The sequence below is a fragment of the Medicago sativa genome, chromosome 6 (assembly GCF_051527215.1).
Source record: "Medicago sativa cultivar Bolivia chromosome 6, Bolivia_mono, whole genome shotgun sequence".
Lineage (NCBI taxonomy): Eukaryota > Viridiplantae > Streptophyta > Magnoliopsida > Fabales > Fabaceae > Medicago > Medicago sativa.
In genome coordinates this window covers 38,134,735-38,152,426 of record NC_140754.1, presented here as the reverse complement: position 1 = coordinate 38,152,426, position 17,692 = coordinate 38,134,735, and the positions used below count along the sequence as shown (strand labels likewise).

Sequence of the window (17,692 nt, the reverse complement as noted above, 5' to 3'; positions counted from 1 at the left end):
TCTATCAATAACAGCTCTTTCTTCGTCAAGAACTAAGTCACCAACACCATCTTCTAGAATGTCCCATAGTTCTTCATCTAAACCAATGACATAGCTGTAGAAGTTGGTTTTCCACCAAAAAATTATTCAGGATCTCCATTAAACTTTGGAACTTTTCCAGAGTTAGATTTCTTGTTGTTACCATAATCATATGAAACAACATTGTTGTTCCCAGATCCAGAAGTGGAGTCTTCAGCAGACATGTTTTTCTCAGATCTTTTTCTGTTACACTGTTAAGTGTTAAGACAACAGACCAAGGCTCTATATACCAATTAAAGGTGAGAAAAACACAAGAAGGGGGGGGTTAAATTGTGTTAGCTTTTTCTTCGTTTTCTCCTAAGCTGAAACTACTGATTAGAAGCAGATAGAATTCCACTTCTGAAGTAATGTTCAGGATCTAAACGCAGCGGATAAAAACAGAGAGAGAGAGAGAGAGAGAGAGAGAGAGAGAGAGAGAAAGAAGAAAGACACAAAGCAATTATACAGGTTCCTTCCACAAACCAGAAGTAGTCCTGTCCCCCTTGCACTTCCAAGGAGAATTCACTAAAATGTAATATCTGATTACAAATGCTCACTGCTAAAATTAGCAAGAAACTTCAAACTACTCAAGCACAACTGCAAGAGATTTCCTATGCTCCTGAACACAATCAAGAGACTTCCTATGCTCAAGCACAACTGCAAGAGACTTCTATTCAAACAGAATTACAAAGAAAATTGTTTGAGGTTGAACAATTGATATACAATCAGTGGTGTTCACAATATAAATCAAATACAGACTCTTATGACTCTAGAATTTCTAAGATATGAACTTTGAAAAAGAAATTCTAAGTGAACTTTTGATGCAGAACAATTTTGACAGAGTTTTATCACTTGTAAATTGTTGTAGAGTCCTTACCATTCTCTAAGTTTTCACTCCTTTATATAAAGGTGTGAAAGAGACGTTGTGAAATTGCCAGGACATCAAAAAAGAGTCGTTTGAAGCTTTGATCAATCACCAATGATATTTTTCCTGATTTGGTTATTGTCCTATGAAGGATCAATTTCAAATCCATTTCAAGTCTAAAGGAACATTGTTGTAGGCATAGCTGTTTTTCTTGACCTGTAGTAGAGACAAAAACAGGGTAGTGGAGGTAGTGGTTGTACACTACGTACAATTGTACTTTGTCAATGCTCTTCAAAGAACAAGCATCCAATGTCTTCAAATCCATTCAAAATAGCCATTGATACACTCTCCTGGTCTTCTGTAATGCTAGGCGTGATTAAATCCTTTGAACAACCTTTGACGCTTTAAGTCTCTCATCTTCTGATGAACTTCAGCTTCTAGTGATATTGCTTCTGATGAGGTGCTTCTGATGAACTTGCTTCTGATGACGTCATCACTTCAGGAGCACTATGACTTCAGGCACACTTTTCTTCAGATGCATAAAGCTTCCTTCTTGTTGATTCCATTGCTCTCATTTGTTCTTCTAGTACCTAAGCCTTAAGTAGACACAATTTTTTTGTCTATGGTCCTGTACACTTAAACAAATATTAGCATATCCAATTGACAATTTTTAATACCTTGTTATCATCAAAACTCTAAAGGGTAGTGTTAAACACATTTTGTTCTAGCAACATGTTTGGTCACTTCAAGAGGGATTGTATAGAGAACAATGACCACTCCTCGCAAATTGTCTCCAATGAGGATGAGGATGCGGATACGTTGGTGTTTTGTTGGTGGGAGGATGAAGATGGTGGTGTTTCTCACCTTGGTAGTGATGCCTTGTAGAGTGGTGGTCGTCTGGAGAGACGTTAAACACTCAAAATCAGCCTGGAGAGGCGGTGGGAAGAATACTCATTGTCAGTCTGGAGAGGCGGAGATAACAATACTCGTGATCAACCTTTGAGGTGAAGTTGCAAGGTTAAAGGCATAGTGGAAGTACTCATTTGGAAGTTGAGGTTGATAAAGCTATGCTTGAGGTGGAGTTAATGACACCAAAAATGGTACAACTATGGAGACCTTGGGTTTTATACTCTAGTTGTAAGCGTGTGAATTTTCAAGAGGACGGAAGACATTCCGGGGTTTGAAAAATGTATGGCGTGGCTTGTGTGATTACCTAAAAGACCAAGTGGGATTGGATGCAAGAGAATCTTCAAGGAAGCGGGAAACGTTCCATGGTTGAAGAGGGTTTGGTGTAGACTTTTGGAACTACCTAAAATCCTAGTGTAGTTGGATGCAAGGATCTTCAGGAGGGCGGAAGGCATCACAAGGGTTGAAGAGGTACAAGGGTGGAAGCTTGTGGAGCTACTTGGTGTAGTTTGATGCAAGGAAAAGAAAAAGAAGAATGGTGGCTGATGGTTCAAGTGACATCACCATCAATTTAGAGTCAAGGTGGAGAAATGTTGAAATGTGTCTCAAAATTGACGTTGAAGTCTAAAAAAATCGTGGAAGCGTGAGACATGGGCCCAATAACTTTTTTTGAAGGAATATATGTTCAATAACTTTATTATTTAACGGTTGCAACACTAAATAATAGTTGTAATTTAGTGGCACTAAACCTTGAAATACCATTGTTTATCATAGAGTATTGATTAAATTCCACTACCAAAAAAATATATTCACTACCAAAAAAAAGAGTATTGATTAAATTTTAATGATTTAAGAAAAATTGGAGATTAAAATATAATTTATTTATTTTAATTATATTTTCAAACAACCAAAAAAAAAATCTATCACATGAATTTAGACATTGTTTATCAGTCTTTCGAAATCTGAACAACATGAATGTACACATTCCACATGGGTATCCACTGACATTAAACAAGTTTGACGGGAGGAAGGTGTGCACTTTATCAACTTGAAATGTTAAATTAATACATGGGTTAAATATTTTCATTTTGATTTTAGTCCCTAAAAAATAAAACATAATATTTTCATCCTCACAAAAAAAATTATTTTATTTTTGGTCCTTAATGACCAATTTATGTTTATATAAATGTCAAGATTATAACTCTTTTATGTTCAAGATGTATCAATGTTATGTCTGTTTATTATCTTCAACCTTTATATATTCATATTATGTACAAAAAATGTCAAAAAAAATTGTCAAAACTATATCTATTAGGGATAAAAAAAAAACAAATTTTTTTGTGAAGATGAAACCATCTCATTTTATTTTGTAGCGACTAAAATCAAAATTTGTTATATTTATAAGGCCAAAAAACTTATTTAACCCCTATTTTTATTATGAAAGAATAACTTGTTCTCACATTGATATATGATTGTATCAAAATTGCAAACTCATGTATCTTTTATTAGTTGTTTTGAAATTCAAAATTATTTTTAAATAATAATTTAATATTGAAATGTGTTTTCCATCGATCAATTTAGTCCATAAAATTACTAATGAAAAAGACACAATAATGTTTGCAATTTCAATACATTTAACTATAGTGACAATGCATAGCCCATTATTACAGTGATCCTAATATTATACTCCCTCCGTCCCTATATGTAAACACCCTTTTATTAGAGGGAAAGAGTAGTTACATATATAGGGACGGAGGGAGTACTAACTATCATGGTTTAGCGGAGCCAACCTTTGAAAATTACGACAACAATTACCAATAAATAAGGCATAAACTTGAAAGTAAACAATTTTTATATTCATTGAACACATAAACGCACATGATGTTTCATATGAATAGATTCCCTATTTTGTTCTTTTCCTCACTCACTGTCACGGAGCTTCACAACTTGTAACATGTTATTAGTATTTCAATGATATTATAGTAATAATTACTATCGTTTAGAGGAGCTAACCTTGAAAAGTTACACGAGATCTAAAGTTAGTATTGCCATCTTCCAAGAGTAAAGTCGTCTCCAAATCCAAACCTTGATTCATTTCTGTTCTCATACCTGCAAAATGGCTGACACATTACTTGGAATCGTGATTGAGAACCTCGGATCTTTTGTTCGAGAGGAGCTTGCATCCTTTTTGGGTGTTGGAGAATTGACCCAAAGGCTATCTGGAAATCTCGCTGCAATCCGTGCTGTCCTCCACGATGCTGAAGAGAAGCAAATAACAAGCCGTGCTGTGAGAAATTGGCTGCAAAAACTGGGCGATGCTGCTTATGTTCTTGATGATATATTGGATGAATGTTCAATAACATCAAAACCACAAGGACGCAACAAGTGGATCACTCGTTTCCATCATAAGAAGATTTTGGCTCGTCGCGGCATTGCAAAGAGGATGAAAGAGGTTGCTAAAATGATTGATGTCATTGCTGAAGACAGGATCAGGTTCGGACTAAATGTGGGGGTCATGGAACCAGAAGATGAGGAGTGGCGCCAAACTACCTCTGTCATCACTGAATCCGTAGTATTTGGAAGAGACAAAGATAAAGAACAAGTTGTTGAGTATCTTCTAAAGCATGCAAGTAACACTGAAGATCTCTCTGTCTATTCCATTGTTGGCCTAGGTGGATATGGGAAAACAACACTTGCTCAATTAGTGTACAATGATGAAAGCATAACCAACCATTTTGACTTGAAATTATGGGTTTGTGTTTCAGATGATTTCAGCATGATGAAAATCCTACACTCCATCATAGAATCTGCCACTGGACAAAATCCTAATCTCTTGACTTTGGAATCGATGCAAAAAAAAGTTCGAGAAGTTTTGCAAAGCAAAAAGTATTTACTTGTACTGGATGATGTGTGGAACCAAGAACAAGTGAAATGGGAAAAGTTGAAGCATTTTTTGAAGAGCGGAAATACAACGGAAGGTTCATCTGTTTTAGTCACAACACGACTTGAGATTGTTGCATCCATCATGAGAACTCACCCTGCTCATCATTTGGTAGGTTTATATGATGACGATATTTGGTCATTATTTAAACAACATGCTTTTGGACCTAATGGGGAAGAGTGTCCAGAACTTGCAGCAATAGGCAAGGAGATAGTGAGAAAATGTGTTGGTTCACCTCTTGCTGCTAAAGTATTGGGAAGTCTTTTGTGCTTTAAAAGCGAGGAACATCAATGGCTTTCTGTAAAGGAAAGTGAGCTTTGGAATTTATCTGAGGATAACCCTATCATGTCTGCTTTGAGACTAAGCTACTTTAATTTGAAATTGTCCTTAAGGCCATGTTTTGCTTTTTGTGCTGTTTTTCCCAAGGATTTTGAAATGGTGAAGGAAAATCTAATTCAACTTTGGATGGCTAATGGACTTGTTACATCTAGAGGAAACTTACAGATGGAGCATGTTGGTAATGAGGTATGGAATGAATTATACCAAAGATCATTTTTCCAAGAAGTTAAATCAGATATTGTAGGTAACATTTCATTCAAAATGCACGATTTAGTCCATGACTTAGCTCAGTCTGTTATGCGAGAAGAATGTGTGGTGTCTGAGGCTTCAAGCTTGACTAGTCTGCCAGGTAGAGTTCACCTTTTAAGTTTCTTCGATACTAATAGCAGCTTTGACTACAACACGATTCCTTTCATAAAAGTTGAATCCTTGCGAACCTTTCTTGAGTTTAAAGCACCCTCAAAAAATCCTTATGTATTGCCATCGATCGCCCCTCTCCGAGCTTTACGCACAAGTTCTTTTCAACTCTCAGCTTTGAAGAACTTAATCCATTTGAGGTACTTAGAACTGTATCGAAGTAAGATTGCATCCTTGCCTGAGTCTGTTTGTAGCCTGCTGAAACTGCAAACACTAAAACTTGAATATTGTGATTATCTTTCTAGTTTTCCAAAACAATTGACACAATTGCAGGACCTTAGACATCTCTTGATTATTGGTTGCAAGAGATTGGCGTCAACTCCTTTTAGAATTGGGGAGTTAACTTGTCTGAAAACATTGACCACTTTCATTGTTGGTTCAAAAACTGGGTTCGGTTTAGCAGAGCTACACAACTTACAATTAGGAGGCAAGCTATACATCAAAGGTCTTGAGAATGTGTCGAATGAAGGGGATGCTAGGGAAGCTAATTTGATTGGCAAGAAGGACTTAAATCGCTTATATTTGTCATGGGGTGGTTACGCTAATTCACAAGTTAGTGGTGTTGATGCTGAACAAGTATTGGAAGCTCTTGAGCCTCATTCTGGTCTTAAGATATTTGGGTTGCATGGTTATGTGGGAACACATTTTCCTCCTTGGATGAGAAATACTTCTTTTCTAAAAGGTTTAGTTGATATTATTCTCTCTGACTGTAAAAACTGCAGCCAGCTTCCTCCATTAGGTAAATTACCATGTTTAACTACTCTTTTTATATCTGAAATGAGAGATCTAAAGTACATTGATGATGACTTGTATGAACCTGCGACTGAGAAGGCTTTTAAGTCATTGAAAAAATTGACTTTGCGTTGCTTACCAAATTTAGAGAGGGTGTTGGAAGTCGAAGGAGTAGAGATGTTACCCCAACTTTTAGACTTACGTATAATAAATGTCCCCAAACTTCCATTGCCGTCCCTTCCATCTGTCAAGACACTTTACATATGGGGAGGAAATGAAGAGGTATTGAAGTCCATTGTTTACAACAATTGCAGTGAAGAAGTAGCTTCCTCTTCAAGGGGAATTTCTGGTAATAATAAGTATAATCTTAATTCACTTTACATATCTAGTGACACACTCAAGGAATTACCTGTTGAACTCAGTGCTCTTAGTGCTTTAAAACATCTTGAAATTAGATTTTCAGATGGAATAAAGTCCTTTTCAGAGCAATTACTGCAAGGTTTGAGTTCTCTTCAAAATTTGATTGTTCATGGATGCAATAGATTTAAATCCTTGTCCGACGGTATGACACACCTAACTTGTCTTGAGAAACTTCAAATCAGTTTCTGTCCACAATTCGTTTTTCCACATAACATTAACAGTCTAACTTCTCTTCGTCATCTGCATGTCTGTGGGTATTATGATAGGAACATGCCAGATGGCATAGAAGGCATCCACTCACTGCAAAGTTTGTCTTTGTGCAATTTTCAATATCTAACATCTTTGCCAGACTGGTTGGGTGCCATGACGTCTCTTCAAGTATTACAAATCGGCATGTTTTCAAGTTTAAGTTCACTGCCAGACAACTTTCAGCAACTCCAAAATTTGCAAAAGTTAAGTATTGATGATTGCCCTAAGTTGGAGAAGAGATGCAAGAGAGGAAAAGGTGAAGATTGGCATAAGATAGCTCACATTCCTGAATTTGAACTGACATATGGTCTCAAACCAACATTTTGTGGTAATTTAATTTAATGAATCTCATTATTTTATTCCTTTCTCTTTTTTCGTACTATACAAAAAATGCTGTGATTTTAGACTTACATTGAACAATGGTGTGCAGGGAATATCATACCATCATGGCACAAATACTTCCCTCAATATGAATACTTGCCCAACGACAGTGAATTTGACAAGATGACTGAACGCGACTAAGTCAATACAGATGTGTAAAGCTGTTGTCTTCATTCTGTAGTGTTAGAAAAATCTCATCCTATATGCCAAACAACAACATGGATCATATGTTAAATTGTTTCTTATCCGTTCCCAACACGGATTTTGTCATGTAGCTCAGTTGGTAAAAACATTGTAGTATATATGTTGGGACTGGGATCCAAATTTCGGATTTTCCAATTATTCCTCTTAAAGCTAAAATTTAGTCATTAGAACAAAAAGAAATATATTAACTGGTTTTACTCATTACAATATGTATTGATACAAACAGATACAATAAGCATATATTTATTGTTATTTAGTTTTCTTAATTTATCACAATATCAAAAATAGTATCGTTTTTTAGACTCAATATTTTTATTTTTCAAGTATCAATATTATGTTTCGCAACAAAAATCAATTTTAACTTTGTAATTTTAGTACCAACCCAAAAATTTCGGCTTAAAAATATACAGTGCTTCAGCTTTTCTTACTATAAATTTGCAATTGGACCAAGCTGTACGTGCAAAATTACATTATAAAAGAAAGTACATTCTACATTGCACTTTGTGTAGTCTTGTTAAGGCATATTCCATCTAAGAGAGACTTTTGCTATCAACAGAACCGATACTTCTGATGTTAATGTGTTCTCGGACAGTTTGTTATTCCTGCATCTCCAAAGGCTCCAAATTATCATGGACATTAGCTGTGTCCTTTTCTGTGGTAAGCTTGTCACATTGCTAGAAAAGTGCATCAGTAAAATTTTGAGCTGATTGTGTGCAAGTTGTTATATCTTCATCAAGATGAGCCTGGTCCCAAGTATTTTGTAGTAAATCCTACGGATGGTTATCACTAAGAACTGGTTATCACTAAGAACAAACACAGTTTTCACTACAGTTCACTCCTTTGGATTGAAAATTCAATCGTGTGGGAAGACAGTTACGAGCAGCTCTCCATAGAAAGGATCTTACTTTGCGAGGAACTTCAATTTTCCACAGTATGCTCCAGTTACCTTCAATTCTCTACGAGACGAACTTCAATTACTGTAAGTTAACTAAGAGCAGTATAAGAATCGTCTGATGTGGAGTTTGATATGATTTTATCCTGCATGTGAGAAATAAGAAATAGATAATCAAAGTTGGTAGAATGGCAATTATGTAGTGAAACAATTATTTAAAATTGTTAAAATTGATTACTCTCTCTGATGGAGAGTGTTATATCCTCAATTTTCCAACCACTCTTCAGTTTTTCAGTTTTATTGAACAGATGTAAATTCATTCTTTTGAAGTTCATTGTTTCTGGTTTAAAAATGTGATTCCACATTATTAAATATACTTTCATTACTGAATATAACTAGTTATAAAAAAAATAAACCTGATATCTTGTGAAACATGATACCAATATCTTGTTGAAGTCATCCCTTACATGCTTTGTTTTCTCTTTTAATGTTTATTTGTGGCCTGTGAAGTTGTTAAATCTATTACGTAGTTGGAACATAAATTTTAATCTGATTGTTAATGGTAATTGGATTATTATCAATTACTTGTCAAACAAGTTTCCTCACTTTGTTGATCAATCAATAAAGTAATATTGCCTTTGCTCTGACAAATCTTAAACGGCAATTAGACCGCAAAAGATGTTTTTCTCCACATCAAGACTAACGCACACACCGGAAACTCGGTAAAAATGATTTGGATAAATTTGATTGCTCCTTCAAGTATCTTCATACTGTTGAGGTTCATTCACAATATGTTTTATAAGATGATAACATTTGGTCAAGAGGCTGCAGTGTTGTGTTAGCTTTCAATCTGTCTTTAAATAGTTTGGAAAAATCTATATATATACATACCAACTGAGTTAAGCTCATGAGGACTATAAACTAGACTAGATATATACATATGCGCGTTGTGCGGTGGAAAATTAAATTAAATTAACAGTGAGGATCTCTCTGTCTATTCCATTGTTGGCTTAGGTGGATATGGAAAAACAACACTTGCTCAATTGGTGTACAACGATGAAAGCGTAACCACCCATTTTGACTTGAAAATATGGGTTTGTGTTTCAGATGATTTCAGCATGATGAAAATCCTACATTCCATCATAGAATCTGCCACGAGACAAAATCCTAATATCTTGACTTTGGAATCAATGCAAAAAAAGTTCAAGAAGTTTTGCAAAGCAAAAAGTATTTACTTGTATTGGATGGAACCAAGAACAAGTAAAATGGGAAAAGTTAAGGCAGTTTTTGAAAAGTGGAAATACAATGAAAGGTTCATCTATTTTAGTCACAACACGACTTGAGATTGTTGCAACCATCATGGGACCTCACCCTGCTCACCATTTGTTTGGTTTATATGATGACGATATTTGGTCATTATTTAAACAGCATGCTTTTGGACCAAATGGGGAAGAGCGTGCAGAGCTTGCAGCAATAGGCAAGGAGATAGTGAGAAAATGTGTGGGTTCACCTCTTGCTGCTAAAGTATTGGGAAGTCTTTTGGGCTTTAAAAGCGAGGAACATCAATGGCTTTCTGTAAAGGAAAGTGTGCTTTGGAATTTATCTGAGGACAACCCTATCATGTCTGCTTTGAGACTAAGCTACTTTATTTTGAAATTGTCCTTGAGGCCATGTTTTACTTTTTGTGCTGTTTTTCCTAAGGATTTTGAAATGGTGAAGGAAAATCTCATTCGACTTTGGATGGCTAAATGGACTTGTTACATCTAGAGGAAACTTACAGATGGAGCATGTTGGTAATGAGGTATGGAATGAATTAAACCGAAGGTCATTCTTTCAAGAAGTCAAATCAAATTTTGTAGGTAACATTACATTCAAAATGCATGATTTAATCCATGATTTAGCTCAGTCTATTATGAAAGAAGAATGTGTGGCTTCTGAGGCTTCAGGCTTGACTAATCTGTCAACTAGAGCTCACCATATAAGTTGCTTCCCTACAAAAGTAAATTTGAATCTCTTAAAAAAAATTGAATCATTGCGAACCTTTCTTGACTTTGAATCACCACCCTTCATGGATTCATATGTGTTGCCATTGATCAATCCTCTCCGAGCTTTACGTACAAGGTCTTTTCATCTCTCTGCATTGATGTATTTAATGCATTTGCGGTACTTGAAACTTTACAAGAGTGGTATAAGAACCTTGCCCGTGTCTGTTTGTAGACTGCAGAAATTGCAAACACTTAAACTTGAAGGTTGTGATGATCTTTCTAGTTTTCCGAAACAATTGACACAATTGCATGACCTTAGACATCTTGTTATTATTCCTTGCCAGAGATTGACATCAACTCCTTTTAGAGTTGGGGAGTTAACTTGTCTGAAAACATTGACTACTTTCATTGTTGGTTCAAAAAATGGGTTTGGTTTAGCAGAGCTACACAACTTACAATTAGGAGGCAAGCTACACATCAAAGGCCTTCAGAAAGTGTTGAATGAAGAGGATGCAAGAAAAGCTAATTTGATTGGCAAGAAGGACTTAAATCGCTTATATTTGTCATGGGGTGATTATCCTAATTCACAAGTTGGTGGTGTTGATGCCGAGCGAGTACTGTAAGCTCTTGAGCCTCATTCAGGTCTTATGAGTTTTTGGGTGCAGTGTTTTATGGGAACACAATTTCCTCCTTGGATGAGAAATACTTCTATTCTAAAAGGTTTAGTTCATATTACTCTCGATAAATTTGAAAACTGCAGGCAGCTTCCACCATATGGTATATTACCATGCTTCTATGATGATGACTTCTATGAACCTGCGACTGAGAAGGCTTTTACAACATTGAAAAAGTTGACTTTGTGCGACTTACCAAATTTAGAGAGGGGGATGGAAGTCGAAGGAGTAGAGATGCTACCACAACTTTTGGAGTTAGATATAACAGATGCCCCTAAACTTGCATTGCAGTCCCTTCCATCTGTGGAGTCACTTTCTGTTAGTGGAGGAAATGAAGAATTATTGAAGTCGTTTTTTACAACAATGACAGTGCAGATGTAGCTTCCTCTTCACGGGGAATTGCCAGTAACAATCTTAAGTCACTTCGGATTTCACACTTCGACGGACTCAAGGAATTACCTGTTGAACTCAGTACACTTAGTGCTTTAGAATCTCTTACAATTAAATCTTCTGATGAAATGCATTCATTATCAGAGCACTTGTTGCAAGATTTGAGTTCTCTTCGAGCTTTGTTTGTTGGCCTCTGCCCTAAATTTAAATCCCTTTCCGACGGTATGAGACACCTAACTTATCTTGAGACACTTGAAATCTATTACTGTCCACAGTTAGTTTTTCCACATAACATGAACAGTCTACATTCCCTCCGTCGACTGATACTCTGCGGATGTAATGAAAACATACTAGATGGCATAGAAGGCATCCCCTCACTGCAAAGTTTGTCTCTGTTCGATTTTCATTCACGAACATCCTTGCCAGACTGTTTGGGTGCCATGACTTCTCTTCAAGTGTTAGACATCTATTGTTTTCCAAAGTTAAAATCACTAAGTTGCAATTGCAATCACTAAGTATTAGACAACTTTCAGCAACTCCAAAACTTGCAATGCTTAAGTATTGTTGGTTGCCCTAAGTTGAAGAAGTATTCGTAATTGAATTAAATGAATCTCTTAATATTATTCCTTTCTATTTTGTCTTACTATATCAAATATGGTGTGATTTTAGACTTATATTGAACAATGTGTACAGAGATAGATCAGCTGGCATACAAGCAATTTCTGGAACAATTTTTTATGGGTTACAATGTCCTGAAAGATTTTGACAGCATGATTGAAGGAGGTATAAAGCTTGGATGTGTAACGCTCTGATTGAAAAATTTGCTGTATTTATTTGTATCTTTATTTATTTATTTTTAATAATTTTTTTTTTTTTGACAAATTAATTTTTATTTTTTATTTTTAATAATCATGTATCCATTTTTTTCTCTCTTTTGAGTGGAAAATGTTTGACCAAATTGATGTATGGTTCAGTTATTTTGTTAGGAATTTGAAACTTCAACTATCTATTGCGAGTGTATCCTACACATATGTGATATTATATGATACATTTATAAATTGAAGTTTAATTTCATAACAATAAAATACTATTTCATAAGGGCACATTTGTTATAGCTTTTTTCAAAATAAATTTATGTAGTGTAATATGTTTTTTTTATAATTTTTTTAACAAAGAAATTTTCAAGGAAAGCTTCAAATGAAAAATCCTTTTGAATAGCTTATCTTAAAATGTCATTCTAAGTATTTCATCATTTTGTTAAAAAAAAAATTGGATACTAAATTTTGAAAAAATCTCTAAAAAAAAAAAGCTATTTCAAATAGCTTATTATAAAAATCATTTTTGAAAAATATCATTTTGAAAAAATATGTAATTTTTACTAAATCTCGAACAATGAATATTTAAGTTAGTGAATGTCAAAATCTCTTTTTTTAACTTATACTAAATGAGTTTGAAATAACTTATACTATTTTTGACTAAATTTCCAAAAAAAAATCTATTTTTAGAAATACAAAGAAAAATCCATTTTTTTAGAATCTAAAACAAACGGGATGTGTCTTATATATTTGAGAAAGAAACATGTGGATCAAACAACCTTTTTGTGTGTGTCTAGTATCACAAGATTGCCATTCTCTTCTACTGTGATAATGACCCCAGAAAATTCCTTCAGTGGTTGGTTTATGTTCGCGACGAATACAACAATAGATTTAGACATGTTTGTGGAAATACTCAGAGGTGTAGAATCCCAGAGTGAACCTGTTCTGGTGTCTAAAGAATAGGGAAATGTGAGTAATAAGGATACCGAGGTAGCTATAACTGATTGAACATTTTGCCGTAAATGAATGCCATTGAAACAAGAAAGAGGTGAAGATCCAATTTACTACATTATATGAGTGAAAGTTATTTCATTAAACAAAATGTTCTCATTACTACGGTGACCTTGCAAGGGTAGGAACAACCATATTCGTTTTCTCCTAACACGCTTGACCTCAAAGTGTAACTAGAACGACGTACAAGAAAAAATAACAGTAAATTGAGACGGGCCTTGGACATTCGAGTAAATAGCATTATCTAGAATTTGAGAGTCACTCTCAAATACAACTCGATCAAAACCTCTATTGGATGCAATCTTCATCGCCTCTAATAATGCCACTACTTCACCTTCAACGGTAGAGTCTAGGCCATTTCAACTACGTTCGTGCCAAAATAAACTGTCCGGAAAAAACTTGCAGCTGTAATGCCTTCTGAGTCGAAGAAACCTGCATCAACATTGCACTTGATCTATCCTTCCATTGGTTTCTCCCATCTGTGACAGAACTGACGCTGCTGCTGTTACCGCGTTCTTGCTGAGCGATCTTGGTGCAGGTGTTTTGTTGCCATTAATCCAAACCATATTCTCGGCACAGAGACATAACGCATAACGCGATCTGCTGCAGTATCAAAGGTTTAGACAGAGGTGAATGTTAATTCCAGGACATGATTTTCAGTGTAGGAATGTCAATAAGCATATTTCCACTAACATGAATAAGCATAGAGTCAAATAAGAAAGATTCAGCAACAAATTTACATGGCACGATACATCACATAACTTATTTATGCATTCAAGGAATCACAATTCATTATTCTAATGATAGAAATTCACAGTTCCAGCAAATGTTTGCTATCTCATTCTTTATATTAGTTAAGAAGTTCAAACTACACAAAAATAATAACAAAAGTTATAAAAATTTGTGACATATGACAACAAATTAAATACAAATGTAAAAAACCCAATGGTGTATGAAACTTATGGTTTTCGAATTTGGACTACTTAGTTTATTGCAGTGTTAGTACTTGGTTAATATTGCAGTAACTGATAGATATTTTTTGGTTTAAATGATGGTAAGATTGATCAAGATTGGTTGAGTGGAATTTGTAGTTTTTTTTTTTTTGGGGTATAGGGTCGGAAAGATGCAACTTAGCTTCTTTTTTAAATTTTTTAAATTAGGCAAGCTATAAAATGTTTCTAAAAATTAATGAAGTGTGATTGAATTGTTATATGATTATATATCATATAATTTTTGCAACTTTTTAAAATCTCAAATTATTTTAAAATATAAGCCAAGTCATCCAAAATCTCAAATTATTTTAAATTAATGAGCTTTAATGTTTTGGACTGTATTTTTTTGCCTCTGTTGTTGCTTGTCCTGGTTTTCATTTGTGAAGTTAGATGGTTTGGCATGACTTGTGCCTGTGAGTTCTGAACTATATAAATTAACTAATTTTCCCTTTTAAAAAAAATTAAATTTTTTATGACAGTGTAAAAACATTTTGTAGGTTTTTATTGAAATCTGCAGAGGAAATTTTACTTATGAACATCTTTTTGCGTATGGTAATTGATTACCACATGTTACTGGTCCAAAAAATGAATTTTTTCAGGTAATTTGCTGCTATATCAGTCAGTATATCAGAATGGGTTTTGTGTACTATTGATTAACTATAGTTTGAATTGATTGTAACTATAGGGAAAAATCAGAAATGCAATTTTGAATAGAGATTTTATAAGGTATTCTACCAGCCATTGAAATAATATAATATTTTGTTATCATATTTATAGTCATGCCATGGTTGAACTATAGGAAGTGTTGTAAAAGTATACATGTTGAGATGCTTAGTGCAGAATATATTTGCTACTACAAATTGATAAATTCACTGAATAACAACGATTTTATTGATGAAACTCAAAAGAAAGTTGTTTCAAACAGAGATTGAATACAAACATTTACACTGCTGCAGAATATTTCATAGAAAACAGACGCAGTTTCACTAATTTTCGAGAGCCTGGTTCTCTCCCATCGTAATAACCACTTATATCTATGATAAAAATTTGCAGTTAAAACTGAAAAGTAAGGATTCATCCTAAGCATAAAGGAAGCTGTTCATTCTCTCCTTTGAGTATCAGCATCCGGATGATGAAGCTTGAGGAAGATGTCCACGAGTGTAGAATTTCGGTAAGAAGCTGCAAGTTTTAAAATTGTTGTCATATGCCATAAATTTATATATATTTTGTTCAGTTTGAACTTCTAAACTAATTTTCTATTCTGTTTTGTTTTAGTTTTCTTTAAAATTCTGTCTCATATGTGAAGAATGAGTTAATATTTAAAGATCATTGACCGTAGGAACACCTATTGAAGATAATGAAATTTGGATTGGAAATGCATGCTAAAGCCTAAAAGAGATGGGAAAACTAACCACTAATTGTCCTCAGTAAGAAATGAGAATTTTGCAGACCAAATGTGATCTTCAATGCAACCTGCAGACGACAAAGCCTGTTAATTATTTAAATGACAATTTCAATTTTTTATGAAGAAAGGAGAAAGAAATGTTTTCGGTGCTCACCATTTTTGGCATATAGGAGAGTTTTCTATTTATGCCATTAAGTTCATTTAGAATGCATCGACTATCGTGCTAAACTCATCCTTTGACCACATATAGTATGGCTGAGCATTACGGTGCAACAAATGCACTTCCTTCTTCCAGTGTGAATAATTACTCCCTGCATTTAGAATTCCATCCAACGTGTAAAAAATCATCATACATTAGGTGAGGAAAACCAGATATCTGAAGCACTAACTCAGACATCCATATTGGACACTATACCGACATAAACATGCAGACGCAAATAATAATCTGAGAAAAGAAAAGTGATTCAATTTAACAACATATGTCGGTGTTGTGCAGGTATCAGTGTCAGACACGAGACAAGCCTTATATCTGAAATGTCAGTGCTGCAAAGAACTATATATAGATAAAAAGAAAAACATGAAAAAAGGTAGGGATTCGTTAGATTACTGAAGTATATTTCTTCTGCAGTTAACTCGAGTTCAGGAACGTGAACTATCTTTTGCCAATCTTCACCAGTTCCTTTCTTGCATCGCTCCTCCAACATTGGACATCCAACAATAAGCAACGTATGCAAGTTTATGAGGTTCTGAAAGCTATTTGGTAGCGACTTTACATTTGCACATGAAATGATTTCTAATCTTTGAAGAGAAGTAATGGCTCCCAGTGATTCTGGCAGGTAATGAAAGTGTGCTAGACTCAAATTTTGTAAGGAGGGGATATCTTCTAAGCCCTGTAATATCCTGCTGTTTCCACTGAAGCACATAATTGTCCCTTGACGAAGTGAAGTTAGCTTGTTCATATTACTTGGTAAAACAAGTTGTGGACAAAATTTGATTTCAAGTCTCTCAAGACAAGCCAATTCTCCCATACCTTCTGTCAAGGACATTAATTTCTTACATTCTTGAATGGTCAAAACTCGAAGAGAAATCAAACCTTGCAACACATGCATCAAAAAAGACTCAAGTTCATCACAATTTGAAATGTGAAGCTCCTCCAGTGCACTAAGATAGCGCAGATCATCCGGTAATACCTTGAGATTTTTGAAGTGTATGATAACAAGTGACTTAAGATTATGCATATTACACACAATTCCCTTTGCGAATAAATCCACAATTTCATTCCAATGGCAATTAAATAGGAGTTTCCACAACTCGAAGTTTATTCCACCAGAATCAAGGATTTCAAGAGATGGAAGGGATGGCAATGCCAACTTGGGAACACTTGAAATTCTTAAGTAGGAAAGTTGTGGTAGCATCTTGTCGCGTCATTTTTCGGAGATCAAGGCTATTTGATTAGCTGTTAACTCTAATTAATTCACGACTAAACATTTAATTTTTGACTAATACCTCAAATTCGTCCTTGAATTTTAAAAAATCGGCCAAATTCGTCCCTGAATTTTGCGAAATATCTATTTAGCCCTTGAATTTTACAGACGTCCATCAAAATGGTCCATCCGTCCAAAAGCTCTATTAGTGGTGATGACGTGTACACGTGTCAACAAGGCAGCCACGTGTACAAGGACTAAATTGATGGAAATGGTAAAAATTCGAAATTTAACTTTTCAGTGTCATCTTTTCTGTGTTTCCAATTATACCCCTCTATGATAAGGATCGATTTGATACTTATTATGATAATTTAAGGACTGATTTGATGGATAGTGTTATAATTTAAGGTTTGATTTGATTGATTTTATTTCAGGGAATGAGTACAAGGAAATATGGCATGAGATGACCAGTGATTTCAAATGACATGCATAAACAAACACCACTGAGGGGTCATGCTCCACAAAATCCAACTGCTCCTGGAGTTATTAGAGTTCCAAATCCAAATTACGGGTCATCTGCTTCTACTCAACCT

At 34.8% G+C, this 17,692-nt stretch overlaps 2 protein-coding genes and 1 pseudogene across 2 annotated transcripts; 2 read left to right on the top strand and 1 right to left on the bottom strand.

The window, feature by feature from the left end:
• Positions 1–3,718: 3,718 nt before the first annotated feature.
• On the top strand, positions 3,719–7,772 carry LOC146914981 (disease resistance protein RGA2-like). Its single transcript, XM_085717584.1, has 2 exons — positions 3,719–7,254; positions 7,357–7,772. Exons 1-2 carry the CDS (start codon positions 3,945–3,947, stop codon positions 7,446–7,448), a joined length of 3,402 nt encoding a protein of 1,133 aa, XP_085573710.1. The 5' UTR covers positions 3,719–3,944; the 3' UTR covers positions 7,449–7,772.
• Positions 7,773–9,377: 1,605 nt separating this feature from the next.
• LOC146914980 (disease resistance protein RGA2-like) lies at positions 9,378–11,967 on the top strand (annotated as a pseudogene).
• Positions 11,968–15,138: 3,171 nt separating this feature from the next.
• On the bottom strand, positions 15,139–17,298 carry LOC146914979 (uncharacterized). Its single transcript, XM_085717583.1, has 3 exons — positions 15,830–17,298; positions 15,683–15,743; positions 15,139–15,449 (listed from the first exon to the last, which is right to left on the bottom strand). Exon 1 carries the CDS (start codon positions 17,088–17,090, stop codon positions 16,140–16,142), a length of 951 nt encoding a protein of 316 aa, XP_085573709.1. The 5' UTR covers positions 17,091–17,298; the 3' UTR covers positions 15,139–15,449; positions 15,683–15,743; positions 15,830–16,139.
• Positions 17,299–17,692: the final 394 nt, after the last annotated feature.

What these genes read in the sequence shown, in the direction of transcription:
- LOC146914981 (XM_085717584.1), top strand. Translation starts at nt 3,945, where the DNA reads ATGGCTGACACATTACTTGGAATCGTGATTGAGAACCTCGGATCTTTT. An exon ending in TCTCAAACCAACATTTTGTG is followed by an intron (nt 7,255 to 7,356) that starts GTAATTTAATTT and finishes AATGGTGTGCAG; the next exon opens with GGAATATCATACCATCATGG.
- LOC146914979 (XM_085717583.1), bottom strand. Translation starts at nt 17,090, where the DNA reads ATGCTACCACAACTTTCCTACTTAAGAATTTCAAGTGTTCCCAAGTTG.